Source organism: Nothobranchius furzeri, chromosome 18, assembly GCF_043380555.1.
Source record: "Nothobranchius furzeri strain GRZ-AD chromosome 18, NfurGRZ-RIMD1, whole genome shotgun sequence".
Lineage (NCBI taxonomy): Eukaryota > Metazoa > Chordata > Actinopteri > Cyprinodontiformes > Nothobranchiidae > Nothobranchius > Nothobranchius furzeri.
The window spans coordinates 9,220,025-9,234,357 of record NC_091758.1 but is presented as its reverse complement, the minus strand read 5'-3'; the positions used below and the strand labels follow the sequence as shown (position 1 = coordinate 9,234,357).

At 43.3% G+C, this 14,333-nt stretch overlaps 2 protein-coding genes across 4 annotated transcripts in view; one reads left to right on the top strand and one right to left on the bottom strand.

The window, feature by feature from the left end:
* Positions 1–1,224: 1,224 nt before the first annotated feature.
* On the bottom strand, positions 1,225–6,421 carry gphb5 (glycoprotein hormone subunit beta 5). Its single transcript, XM_054741450.2, has 4 exons — positions 6,346–6,421; positions 6,255–6,297; positions 5,865–6,063; positions 1,225–1,724 (listed from the first exon to the last, which is right to left on the bottom strand). The coding sequence occupies exons 1-4, from the start codon at positions 6,419–6,421 to the stop codon at positions 1,533–1,535; spliced, it is 510 nt and encodes a 169-aa protein (XP_054597425.1). The 3' UTR covers positions 1,225–1,532.
* A 7,638-nt stretch (positions 6,422–14,059) lies between these two features.
* Positions 14,060–14,333, top strand: part of syne2b (spectrin repeat containing, nuclear envelope 2b) — a 153,543-nt gene continuing 153,269 nt past the window's right edge. For all 3 annotated transcript variants that reach the window (XM_070546924.1, XM_015968900.3, XM_070546923.1), the window contains exon 1: positions 14,060–14,235. The gene's annotated coding sequence lies outside the window, so the exon portion shown is untranslated. The remainder of the gene's footprint in view (positions 14,236–14,333) is intronic.

Below are 14,333 nucleotides of genomic sequence, written 5' to 3'. Positions count from 1 at the left end.
TAATAACAGTAGCTATAGAGATCACTCTAGTCCATTACTCAATGGTTATAAAATACTGGCATTTCCTGACCTGGTAGAGTGGAAAATATTAATGTACAGAGCAAATACAAGTACTTTACCAACTAACATACAGAACACATTTCACAAGAGAGTGAGTGCATACATGTTAAAAGGAACTGATGTGTTTAAAAAACTAAATTCAGAACCAAAATGAAGGAATGTGATATTTCTGTAACTGGTGTAAGATTATGGAATGTCCTTAACAGGGAAATTCAAGAATCAAGCTCACTTGCTATATTTAAAAAATGTATAAAATCAAATGTATTAAATTATGATGAAAATGTAAATTAAAATGTCAACGATGATATATAAAAATTAGAAAGTGACCGAGGTTATGATATTGTGTATGTTTGACAGATCTTTTGTAAAAAGGGGCAGAAATTATACAATTATTTCTTCTATCTCCTACTTTTCATTCAAATCTGTTTTTTAATATGTTTATTATTTGTTTGTGTTTATTATAATTTTTGAATGAAATAAAAAAAGGTGAGTGTGAGTGTGAGTGCTAATTCAGACCTCCTTGGGTTGATACATTTGATCTCCATTGATCATTTTTGTGGGATTTTGTTGTCAGCACATTCAACAATGTAGAAAACAAAGTATTTAATCAGAATCTTTCATTCATTCATCAAGGACAAGGAGGACTTCTGACTTCTGGGTTCCCCTTCCATTTCAAGCACGATATATTCTCATCAAACCATCAACACACTCTCCCTGGTTTAGTATTGATGGATATGCACGATAGTTATGATATTTTTGTCATCAGTTCTTAGTGAATATTTTCGTTTTGTAGAAATCAGTGTCACCAGAGGCTTTTTATTCTCTTCCTGCATTCAGAAATCTTTTTTGGATCATCTCATTGTTGTCATCCATTCCTCTACATAACCAAGCAGGGTCTCTGGACCACTACAGGGTTAAGCGCTTATCAAATACACAGATAAGTGGAGTTACCACTGCAGGAACAAAATTAAGTGGCTTTAACCCTCCCACTGTCCTATTGGGTGTGACTCTGCAAGGAAAGTTGACCACTGAGCAGGGTTGATGGTTTATCACTTAGGTTCATGTGGCAGGGGTGAGGAGTGCGCACCACCTCACCCCTGCCACGTGGACCCAAGGGATAAACCATCAACCCTGCTCAGTGGTCAACTTTCCTGGTGGGGTCACCCATAAAGGCAGTGGGAGGGTTAAATGGAGGTGAATCATGTTTCTTGCAAACGTAACATCACGAGAAGCAGACCAAACCGGTTTATTACAGAACTTATAATCTCTGAGATAAAAAGCAGCATTTTAAACGCACCTCTCATATTAGAAATGAACTAAAACTGATTGGTAGTAACACAACTAAAGGATTTAGTTTTACTTTTGAAAAATGAAGTAAAGAAGCCGTTAGCATTTTAATTGCGGACAATGTGACAGGACTGAAAAACTAAATCTAATGAGCAAGAAAACAAAAACACAAATCTGGTACATGTTCACACAGACGTGATGCATTCAGTGGTGCTCGTCAGACAGACCCCACAGGAACAGCTCAGGGCCACAGGGTAGGTGTAGATGGGGTCCACGTTGGGCTTACAGTTGGGGAGTCTTACGTGGACTAAACGCGAGGCGTTGTAGGTGCAGACCCGCTGGTAGGACTCGATGAAAGGCGGCTCCAGGATGGGCTTCTGGAAAAAACAACGGGTACATGTTAGATTTAAAAAGTTCATTTTGTCTTTGTTATAAATCCAATGACTCAATTTTCTTTTTTTAAGACAAACGTTTAGCAGGTTTGAAGATGTTTGTCTCATACCTGCCGACAGTTCCGACTGAAGGCTTCAGTCTTCCTCAGAGCGTCATCCGAGTTTTGGCCGTTGTGTCATTTATCAGCTGGTCTGGGAGCGTTGTTGAACCACGCCCCCAGACCAGCCGGACCTCCCTCTCGCCGGCTCTGGAGAATGTAGTCCCAGGTGTGTGATGGGGTGTACGCCCCCTCATCCCGGCTGATGGTGTTGCTGCCTCCGGATCTCGCAGGACTCCTCGATCCATCGTTTGAAGCTGTTGTTTTCAGATGTGATGATTCTTGCATTGTCCCGGTCCATGATGTGGTTCGTCCTCCTGCAGTGACCTGTTATGGCTGATTTCTTGGTCTCCTGTTCAGCTGTGTTCTTTTGTGTTCTGGTCAAATGTCCCCTTGTTTCCCTCTCACACTCTGTTAGATGTTCCTTCTTTTGTGTACTGTAGGTCCTTCCTGTTTCCCCTATGTATGTTTCTTGCATGGATTGTGTGGTATTTCATATATGATGTTGCATTTTTTTTATCCGGCCCTATCTTGTCTTTTGGATGGACAAGTAGATGACAGAGTTTTTGATGTGGAGATCCGCAGATGAGGCAGCAACACCATCAGCCAGGATGAGGGGGCGTGCACCCCATCACACACCTGGGACTCCATCCTCCAGAGCCAGCGAGAGGGAGGTCCAGCTGGTCTGGGGGCGTGGTTCAACAACGCTCCCAGACCAGCTGATAAATGACACAACAGCGAAGTGTAGAGATGACGCTCTGAGGAAAACTGAAGCTTTCAGTCGAAACTGTCGGCAGGTATGAGATAAACATCTTCAAACCTGCAAAACGTTTGTCTTAAAAAAAAAAAAGAAAGAAAACGGAGTCATTTAACAGGTACATTTACTGATCTGATGTGAATCCTGAAACTGAGGCATTGGGAGTAAGTCATTCGTGCCTTCATTACCTCTCGCCTGGACTATGTAAACGCCCTCCTCGTTGGTGTTCTGGACTCTGCCCTGAATCGGCTGCAGGTTGTTCAGAACGCTGCTGCCAGGTTCTTGACAGGTACACACCGACGTAGCCACATTACCCCTGTCCTGTCACTCTTCACTGGCTCCCTGTCATTTTCAGAGTGCAGTTTAAGTTACTGACTTTTGTTTTTAAAGCACTCAACGACCTCGCACCTCCCTACCGCTCTGCCCTTCTCACTCCATATGTGCCCACCCGCACGTTGAGGTCGGCTGACCTTTCGCTGCTGTACACGCCGCGGATGAGACTCAAATCGCGGGGGGATCAAGCATTTGTGCATGCTGCCCCAAAGCTATGGAACTCGTTGCCCATTGGAGTTCGGCAGGCTCCGCCTCTGGCGGTTTTTAAATCTCGTTTAAAGACCCACTTTTACACTTTGGCTTTTAGACAGTGACTCGTTTTAGTGTTTTATTGTATCATTGTTTTAATGTAATTTTAGTATTCATCATGGTTTATCTGCCTTTGATTGAGATTTTTATCCTTTGTTTTAGCTCCTTGTAATGGGTGTGTTTTGTTTTAGCCTGTGCAGCACTTTGGGCAGCTCCCATGCTGCATTTTAAATGTCTCGTCTCTCGTCTCGTCTTCCTCCGCTTATCCGGGTCCGGGTCGCGGGGGCAGCATCCCAACTAGGGAGCTCCAGGCCGTCCTCTCCCCGGCCTTGTCCACCAGCTCCTCCGGCAGGACCCCAAGGCGTTCCCGGACCAGATTGGAGATGTAACCTCTCCAACGTGTCCTGGGTCGACCCGGGGGCCTTCTGCCGGCAGGACATGCCCGAAACACCTCCCCGGGGAGGCGTCCAGGAGGCATCCTGACCAGATGCCCAAACCACCTCAACTGGCTCCTTTCGATCCGGAGGAGCAGCGGTTCTACTCCGAGTCCCTCCCGAATGTCCGAGCTCCTCACCCTATCTCTAAGGCTGAGCCCGGCCACCCTACGGAGGAAACTCATTTTGGCCGCTTGTATCCGCGATCTCGTTCTTTCGGTCATTACCCAAAGCTCATGACCATAGGTGAGGATTGGGACGTAGATCGACCGGTAAATCGAGAGCCTGGCTTTCTGGCTCAGCTCCCTCTTCCCCACGACAGATCGGCTCAGCGTCCGCATCACTGCAGACGCCGAACCAATCCGCCTGTCGATCTCCCGATCCCTCCTACCCTCACTCGTGAACAAGACCCCGAGATACTTAAACTCCTCCACTTGAGGTAGGACCTCTCCCCCGACCCGGAGGTGGCAAGCCACCCTTTTCCGGTCGAGAACCATGGTCTCAGATTTGGAGGTGCTGATCCTCATCCCAGACGCTTCACATTCGGCCGCGAACCTACCCAGCAAGAGCTGAAGGTCAGAGCTGGATGAAGCTAGGAGGACCACATCATCCGCAAAAAGCAGAGACGAGATTCTCCTGCCACCAAACTCAACACACTCCACACCACGGCTGCGTCTAGAAATTCTGTCCATAAAAGTGATGAACAGAACCGGTGACAAAGGGCAGCCCTGGCGGAGTCCAACCCTCACTGGGAACAGGTCCGACTTACTACCGGCTATGCGGACCAAACTCACGCTCCTCTGGTAAAGGGACTGAATGGCCCTTAACAGAAAGCCACCCACCCCATACTCCTGGAGCGTCCCCCACAGGGTACCCCTGGGGACACGGTCATAAGCCTTCTCCAAATCCACAAAGCACATGTGGATTGGTTGGGCAAACTCCCATGCCCCCTCCATCACCCTTGCAAGGGTATAGAGCTGGTCCACAGTTCCACGGCCAGGACGAAAACCACATTGCTCCTCCTCTATCTGAGATTCAACTATCGATCGGACCCTCCTCTCCAGTACCTTGGAGTAGACCTTTCCAGGGAGGCTGAGGAGTGTGATCCCCCTATAGTTGGAACACACCCTCAGGTCACCCTTCTTAAAGATGGGGACCACCACCCCGGTCTGCCACTCCCTAGGAACTGCCCCCGATGACCACGCAATGTTGTAGAGACGTGTCAACCATGACAGCCCTACAACATCCATAGCCTTGAGATACCCAGGACGAACCTCATCCGCCCCCGGGGCTCCGCCGCTGTGTAGTTGTTTGACTACCTCAGCAACTTCTGCCCCCGAGATCGGACAGTCCATCCCCAGGCCTCCCAGCTCTGGTTCCTCCTCGGAATGCGCATTGGTGGGATTGAGGAGCTCCTCAAAGTATTCCTTCCACCGTCCGACTATAGCCTCAGTTGACGTCAGCAGCTCCCCATCCCCACTGTAAACAGTGTGAGCGAGTATTTTAAATGTGCTATATAAATAAACTATGCTATGCTATGCTATGCTATGCTGTCTCAGCAAACCTGAAAGTGTCAAAGGTAACCGATTTAGGCTATTTATTTATAAAAAACATATCTTCATCCACTTTCTTTTGAGAAGGCTAAAACACCTCCAGCAGGAGGAACCATGTGTCCACATGGACAGAAGTCTCCACCATGTGAGGTTTTTGGAAGAATTCCTGTTTAGTCAGAGCTCTGCCCAACACGTCCCAGCTGATCAAGCATCTGCAGAGACGGAGACGGATGCTGTTGTGATGCGTTTATGTAACTCCGTTAACAGAGATCCCATTTTTATTTGTCTGCTCTTGAAGCATAGCAAAGGAAACCGAGGCTGTTGTTTAATCTCCGGTTTGCACTTTCCACTTGTTTTTGTGAAAGTTAACCAGTTGTTTGCCTCAGCTCGAGATGTGGACCAGCTGCTCGTTACAGAGAGAAGAACACAGTTGTCTCTGCCGGTCTGTGTTTGTCTAGACTCCTGCTGTATGTTGCTGTCTCACATGACCCTCATCTGACCTCTGCATCCGGGAACAGCCACCCCATCCCTCCTTCCATCCACAGCACTTGTTTCTGCCAGCACCGTGAAACTGACTGAGTTTCCTCTGATTGCTTACGGTCATCCCTAAAAACAGCAGGCTGATTGCCTTTTTGCTGGAAGTTTGCTTTCGTCTCCTCCCTCCTCTCTGCAGCGGAGTTACTGCCCTCCCCCCTCCTCACCTCCCATGTCTCACAGCGCCCCCAGCAGGCATCAGTAGTGATGTGCAGGCCTCCACAACCAGGCTTCTTAGCCAGGAAGGTAAACTCTCGGACGGCACAACCAATGAAACGCCGCAGGTTGACTGCTGACACGTAGTTATGGGAGAGTGGCTGCAGAGAGGTCCAGATCAGAAGCCAGCTCAGCACCAGGCTCGTCCTCCTGAAGGATGAGAGGTGTTTTAGACACATGCGGGATGGAAGTCAGACTGACCCAGGGGTCTGCAACCTGCTCTCCAGGGCCACAGGTGGCTCTGCAGCTCATCTGAAGTAGGTCAGTGCAACCTAATGACATGAAAATGTCTTTGTGTTGATAATTAAAACCTTTGTTTTAGCAGTTTTCCAAGTTTTTACCTGAGGTGCATGGGGTTTCCCCCGCAGAACTGGCTGAAATGTTCTGGTTTTCACCAAAAATGTGTTAATCATCCATCTACTGCTCCCTCACGAGTGAACACGATCCCTAAACTCCTCCACAGGAGGGAAAGCCGCCTCAAACGGAAACTCAACTTCCTGACAATCATCTCTTGCAATTTACGAGAGCAAAAAATAAGAAGCATCTTTAAAAGTTTGTCATCTACTGAAGATATTAGCATCAGAGAGGTCTTTAGCACTTGACCAACTGCATCACTCACAAAAAGTACCACTGTAAAACGTTTCTCTTTACTTTCACTCATTCATTCTCTACAACAATCAACAACATCTCATGTTCTTACAGCCAAGACCCGAGTGATAAAGCCAGAGACCAGATGTAATGACTGAGTCAGTTTTAGGAACATCTCAGGGAGAAAAACAGGTTAAATGACAAATCTTTGTCCTGCCAGCCTCCACGGCGGCTTCCTGTGTTTTGGATGAACTCACCTGTGTGACTTTCTCCACAGAGGGATCATCTCACCGCTGACTCCCAGTGGGAACAGAAAGAACAAGAACAAACTTTTCTGTCTAACGAGCTTTTGTTTTAGCGGGGAGGTTTTAGTATTGTCTAACGGGAACCCTGGTGCCTGTCACTGTGAGTTCCTCGGACCTGAGCGATCTCCTAATGGATCCAGCAGCACGAGCCAGGGCTTTTTATCATCTGCTGTCGTGCCAATCAGCTCCTGATGCGCTCACCTCTACCTCACTCTTCCCCTAACTCCCTAAACCCCTGGAGGCCTTTCTGCATGTCACTGCTCATCTAACCCAGTCACCAGTCTGTTCCCACTCCATTACCTTAATGAGGAGAAGACTCTCCTCTTTTGTTAATAGTCATTCACTTGGAAAAGTAAGAAAAACACACGTCTTAATTAACTGGCTCCAGAGAAAGACCCTACTCCTGTTCCCGCACGTCAACAGCGGTGATTTCCTCCACTTTGCCTCTTCTGCCTTTTGTGTCTTTGAGAGTCAGCTGGTTGTTTCTCCGTTGTTTAGGAAACAAAGGTGCATGCATCTGCTGTCATAGGGCTGACTGAAGACCACCGAAGTAGAGATGTGCAGTGGGGCCGAGGCTGAAGGGATTGGTGTGAGCGGTGCCTCATAAACTAGGAGACCCTGTGGGAGGCGTGCACAATGGTGCTACAGAGGTGCACTCACGCAGCTCAGGGAATCAATGTGTGCATGTGGATCAGAGGCCTAACCCTAACCCTAACCCTGGCACTCCTTTTCGTCAGACAACATGCTTTTCTCACTAAGAACCATTCATGGTTAAACATTTAGCAGTAAAAGCTTTCCTGTTGGATAATGCTCATTTCTGTTGTGTGCACCTGATTTCTGTAACGGCTGCCGTATAAGCTTTCAGCTGAACTGACTTAAAGCTGCGTTCCAGAGTTTTCCCCTTTCAGAAATTATGGATGATTTGTCAGAAATCCATAAAAGTGATTATATTATCATGTACTGTGATAAAATGTAAGCAATACATCTTTTTTATTTTGTGCTAAGCACGCCCCTGCCCCGCAGAGCTCCGTGCAATAGGAAACTGAGCGCCGACCAGAAATAACCAATAGCGTTAGACTACCGCTTACTTGCTTCATATTTAAGGAATACCTCGGCGGATGCAGAGTTGGTGAACTTTTCACGGACAAGAAAGTCTCTAAAATATAACTATATGAGAACACAACATGACATGAGAATAATACTGGTAAAACAGCGTGTTTCAGCTGTTTGTCGGCTACAGAAGCACTTTTATAAACAGAAACATGAAGCATGACTTCTTTAAAAAACTAAAGGAGAAATGATTTGTGTGATATGCTTGTCAGCCACTAGATGGTGGCATCGGATAAGAGAAATACTCCAGAAAGAGACTTTAAAATACCATTTTTGCTGACTAATCCATTACAAAACTGGATGAACCTGGATTTTTACAGTTCTGGGATTGGTTTCAATCTGACCGATGAATTGGGAAACACTTTTTACTGATTAAAGAGCAAAGAAGTGAAGCGGGACATAAATTGGTCATGAGCTTTGGGTAAGGACTCGAGCCGCTGCTCCTCCACATCGAAAGGAGGCAGCTGAGATGATCCAGGCACGTCCCTCTGATAGGAGACCCCCAGGTGAGATGTGGGATATGCTGGAGGGATTGTTGGTTGGCTTTGGGGTCCCACCTGAGAAGCTGCCTCGCAGGGCTGCTGCTCCCATGACCCAAACACTGCAAACCTGAACTCAAAATTAATGAGAAAACTGATTTTTAAGTTAATAATTATGATTATTATAGCATATAATTATTTAGCATAATAATTTTTAAATGCACTTACCTAAAAACTGTAAGTTCACCATAACTTAAAAAATATGACCTGAATAAAACCAAAGACTACTGACTAATTCTGGTTTGTTGGCATTGTACAATTCACTGATTGTTCCATACTTGACTTATTGTGAAGAAATCTGGGGAGCAACATACAAAAACTATACACAACCCCTATTTATTTTACAGAAAAGAGCTTTGGGAATCATCCATTATAGAGGCTGTAGGGATCCATAAAACATGTTGTTTATTAAATATAAATTACTGAAATTTCATGATTTAAAAGACTGGAAAATCTTACAAACTATCTATAAAGCCAGTTTAAGTACTCTGCCAGCAAACATTCAGGGGATATTTGAAAAGAGAACTAGCAATTACATGCTGAAAGAAACTGATGTGTTTATGAAGCCTAGATTTAGAACTAAAATTAAGGAATGGAATATGTCTGTAAATGGTGTTAAATTACGGAATAACCTTAAAAGGGAAACAAAAAAAACTCAGTATGAACTCAAAGAAACTCAAAAATACTTAATATATTCAAAAAATGAACCAAATTGAGTGTGCTAAGTAATTATGAAAATGTAAATTAAATCAATGATCATGATCGCTCTTGAATTAAGAACAAGAAAAAGTTCTAAATTAATCTGTATGCGTGTCTGACAAACGGAAATTGTATAGATTTTTTCAAAGGGGGCAGAAATTAAAAGATGTTTTTCTTCATTCTGCTCCTTTTCATTCAAATGAGTTTTTTTGTTGTTATGTATATCTCATTGTTAATATGTTTTATTTGTTTATATTTTGAATGAAATAAACAAATAAAAAATTATTTAACTATTACTGTAAAACTTGATAAGGTGATATAGCTCAAAAGTTTTAGTTAATGACATAATTGAAAAAACACACTTTATTTTGCTGGTTTAGATTAATATTTTTAAGTCAAACAAAGTTTTAAGTTAAATATATATATATATATATATATATATATATATATATATATATATATATATATATATATATATATATATATATATATATTTCTGGGTACTCTCTTCTTGGCATTCTTAGTTTGTGTTACTAATCTAAATGAAGAATTGAATACTTAGAATTTTTAACTTCTGTACCTTAACCCAGATAAGTTGAATTTACTTAAAATGACAAGCAGGTGAAAGCAGAAGCTAACACCAGCACTTGTGACAGTCAGTGAGAGTGGGACACCCAAAGCCAAGTCAAGAACATCTGGTGTGAACCACCACAGTTAATGTGGAACGGCACAGCGTTGACATTCCCGTGGCCAACCTCCTCACTTATGGTACCAACATGATACAATACCTAACACCACGTTTGCAGCACTGAATGAAGAACAACAATCCCCCACAATAAATATGCATAAACACCGCAACATAAGACAAAACAACTAACTACCCACAATGCACCTCGCCCACCAGTTCTTTATTGTTCCTGAAATCCACCAAAACTGTTGGTTATTTTTTCTTATAGATCCACAATATTTTCAGTCAATCAAACTTTATTTGTATAGCACTTTTCACATACAAAATATACAGCTCAAAGTATTTACAGGTTTAAATCACCCCATATAACCCACAATCCCATCATTTCCCCAAAAATATAAAAATGATTATGACATTTGCAACCCCCCCCCCCCAAAAAAAAAAATCACACAACCCATTTCCTAAGGAACAGGCACCCAAACACACTCACACACACACACACACACACACACACACGCGCGAACAACAAATACACACATGCACACACACAAAACTTAACAAAATAAAAAATATATCATAAGTAAACACTAGGACGAGTTCAGGTGGGTTAGGTAACGAATGGCACGCCGTCAGGTGAGCCATCTGCCTCGGTAGTAGTCGATCGACCGCAGCAGCCAAGGAACCAACCCAGGGCTCCCAGGGAGGTAGGGCAAAAACCCCCACCACCCTCATAGCACTCCCTGAGGTGTGCCCAGGCCACCACAGTCGACCCCCCCCCCCCCCCCCCCCCGAGGCAGAGGGCCCCACAGAGGAAAACACTTGCATGAACAAATAAGGCCTAGTCCACACGTAGCCGGGTTTTTTTTTTAAACGAATATCCGCCCCTCCAAAAACTTGCATCCGCACCACCTTGTTTAAAAAACAAACTCTGTCCACACGTACCCGGATAAATACGTTGTTAAGGACATGCCAGACCTGTAGGCGGCAGTACTTCCCCCGTTCTTAACCTCGTCCTTCGTCTGTGGTCTTCCGCAAGGAGCAGTAATTCCACTTGCAAAAACAAACAAGCAGAAAGCGCTTGGACAATTGATAAAGCGAGCGCAGCTCTGAGGGCATCCATGCTGTCGGCTAGTGTAAACACAGGTCGCACACGTGATGTCAGCATTTTTTGTCACGGAAAGTGACGTTGCAGACCTTAAAACTCCGGTTTTGTCTGTCCACACGCAGACACCCAAAACGGAGAAAACCCAGATCTTCACTTTGGCCGGAGTTTTTAAAAAGATCCGTTTTCGTGTGAAAAAACTCCGTTTTCGTGTGGATGACAGGCCAAAACGAAGGAAAATATCTACATTTTGGCAGATCCCCGGCTACGTGTGGACAGGGCCTGAGATGCATAAAAATAATAAGAACTAATATGGATAGTAAAATTTAAAAAAGTGATTAAAAGATAGTAAAACACTAAGACATGAATGTCTAATAAAACTAAAATATAAATCATTCAATAAAAATAAAACCAGCAATTCAGCTAAAACAGATATCAATTAAAATCTATGGTAAAAAGGCGAGCCTTAAGCCTGCTCTGAAAAACAAGAACCTTCTCTACGGCCCTGACAGCCTGTTCCAGAGACGAGGACCATAAAATTGGAAGGACACCTTGGGTATGTGTCCTGACTTTTGGAATCACAAGGAGATGGCTGCCAGAGAAACACAGAGGCAGCAATGGTTCGTAAGGTAAAAGCAGTTCCGAAAGATAATAAGGCCCAAGACCGTTAAGACACTTGAAAATCATTAAGAGAACCTTAAAATCTTGAAAAAATTAAAAAACAAATATGTATATGTCTGTTTATCAGACACACTTTAAGTTGGCATAAAGACAAACAGAATAACATAGAAACATAAAATAATGAATTTAAATTTTTTGTTAACCCATTCAAGTGAAGTTGTTCTTTATTGATTTATTGAAGTTACGCTCAATAAATAAGACATTGTTCGGTTAATTAAAAACTTTGAGTTATATGTACTTAAAACAAGGAACAGACTGAACTAACTCCACACATTTGAGTTCTAAAAACTTTTTTTTAATTATGAGTTTCACCAGTAGTCATATGTGATTATTTTCAACATTTGGTGAACCGTGACAGTGACTAATGAAGCGGTGAAAAAACGAAAACAACCAAAACCCTCTAAATGAACAATGTTTGATACCTGAAGGCATAAAAACCAGATTTGAAACCTGGTTGTTATAGTGTCACACTCCATTCTCATCAGCAAGTCTTTCAGGTGTTACAGAGCTGGAGAAGCTTAGACTTGTTACGATTCAAACGCAGTTGGAAACTTTCTTTTCCCTGACATCTGTGTAATATTTTCAAACTTCTGTTGATGAATTTAAAATGGAAGATGACCTGATAGAAACAGGAAACCATTTGTTTGACTGCTTCAGGTGTCTCAAATAGTCATTAACTTTAAAATGAACGTCATTAGAAATGTTCATTCAACTTTGATGGTACTGTTGTGTTTTGCTGACCTCTGGTGGCCACTTGTGAGATTTTATTTATTAGATTGTTGGGATTTAAGAACAATTTAGCCTTAATTCTGATGTTTAGTCCCTGTTTCATGGAAGTGTCACATATTTCTAAAGATGTCTGCAGGTAACTTCTTATTCTCAATGAGGGCTTGGGGGTGGGGGTGACCTCTGACCTGGTCCAGACCTTTTCTTTATTTAAATTCAAATTCTGCATTTTATCCATAGGATACTGAGGTTTTGGAGTAGAAATTTCAAAACAATTTTTCAATTTGACACTCCTTAAAAATGTTAAAGCAACACAAAAGACTATTTAACACTCCAAGAAGAAGAAAAAGAAAAGATCTTTTCTAAAGCGCCTCTCAAGATAAAAATCACGAGGCGCTTCACAAAAACAAAAACGTAAAATATAAAAAAGAATTTAGAAAAATGATTAAAAATATATTTTAAATATAAATATAGACAAGTGACTAAAAAATGTAAAGAAAGAGAGAGAGAGAGTGAATGGGAAAGAGGGAAACCAGTGGATCCTGGGGAAGGTGGAATAGGTAGAGAGAGCAGAATAAGCTAATGCTTTCAAACTGGTTTCAGTGGTTCGTGCACGGCTTCACACAGGAAAGCACTTTGCAGCCCTCTGCTGACCAGAAACTGTGAGTGACAGGTTTGGGGTTCAAGGAGAAGGTATTGCTGCAGACTCGGAAACCGCAGATTCAGGCCGACTGCAGATCCCAGCTTCCACTGTTCCACTGCATAGGTATCTGGTCTCTGGTTTGTAGTAGGTCTCTGGTCTCTAGTAGGAATGAACGCCTGGTAAGTCATACTATGGGGAAAAAAAGATTTGGCGCACCAGTTTTCAGGAAATAGAAGTGAGCCACAGTTCAGCTGAACTTCATATGGAAGTTTCTGGACTCTTATTTCCTGATATTGGGAGATCTTGCCTCTGATTGGCTGACAGCAACACAACTCTACCACTGACTCTGCTCTGCAACATATATGTTTTATTTCAACAAATAACACAAGCCTGGAGGAGTTCTGCCATGTGGTGGAGTTGCTAACGGTTAGCTTCTACTAGCCAAGACATTCCCTGCTGTTTCCTGGACGCTAAACCAACAACAGCCTTCCCCGTCGTGAGTCCAGATGGGTGAGTCCATGAATGTTAGTGACAGTGTGACGTAGATCTGTCACGCTTTTCTAATCCTGGAGTTTTACCAGCTAGCCAACCGCATGCCAACAATAACAAATACAAACTCTGTGAAGTTCTCAGTGGACTTGGTCTTTAATTACAATAGAATATTTTATAATACACCCTTTATTGTATCTTGGAGGAGAAATGTTTTCTTTAATTCTGTAACTGCTTTAGTACAGCTGTTTTCCTGCTTTTTCCACTCTGTGAGCCACCTAATCAGGTGTTCTTGGTCTCACTTGAAGATTTCTTTGTTGCCATGTTACATTTTGAGGCATTAAATTCTGGAATTTGTAAATGTTTTGTCATTTGGGTTTTCTCACTCCCAAATCTTTGGGTTTGTTCAAAGTGAGACATTAAATGAACAGCTTGACTTACAAGGACGTGTTGAGGCTAGACCTCCAACCCGAGTGAGGACCACCAGAGCCAAACCGGAGGAGGGGGTGTGTGCTGAACCCTGACTTGTTCCTATATTTAGCCCCCCAGAGAGTTTTTCAACTTGGCCCTGGTATGACTTTGGGTTCTCCGGTGACAGCCCTTCCCGTCCTGTACTGGACTTGGGCAGACTCCAGATCTGCCAAAGGACGCTTCGGGTTTCAAATCCAAAAACTACAACAGCAAACAAGCCAGAGATACTGCCTGGACCTTCATCTGCTACCCTTTCACAAAATCACTTTCTCTGAGTGCATGTAAGTAAAAACAATCTTTTAAATTATTATCAATGAGTCAAAAAGTACAGTTAACACATCCTGTAACCTGTAGCTGCGGGTAAACCCAGATCTAACAA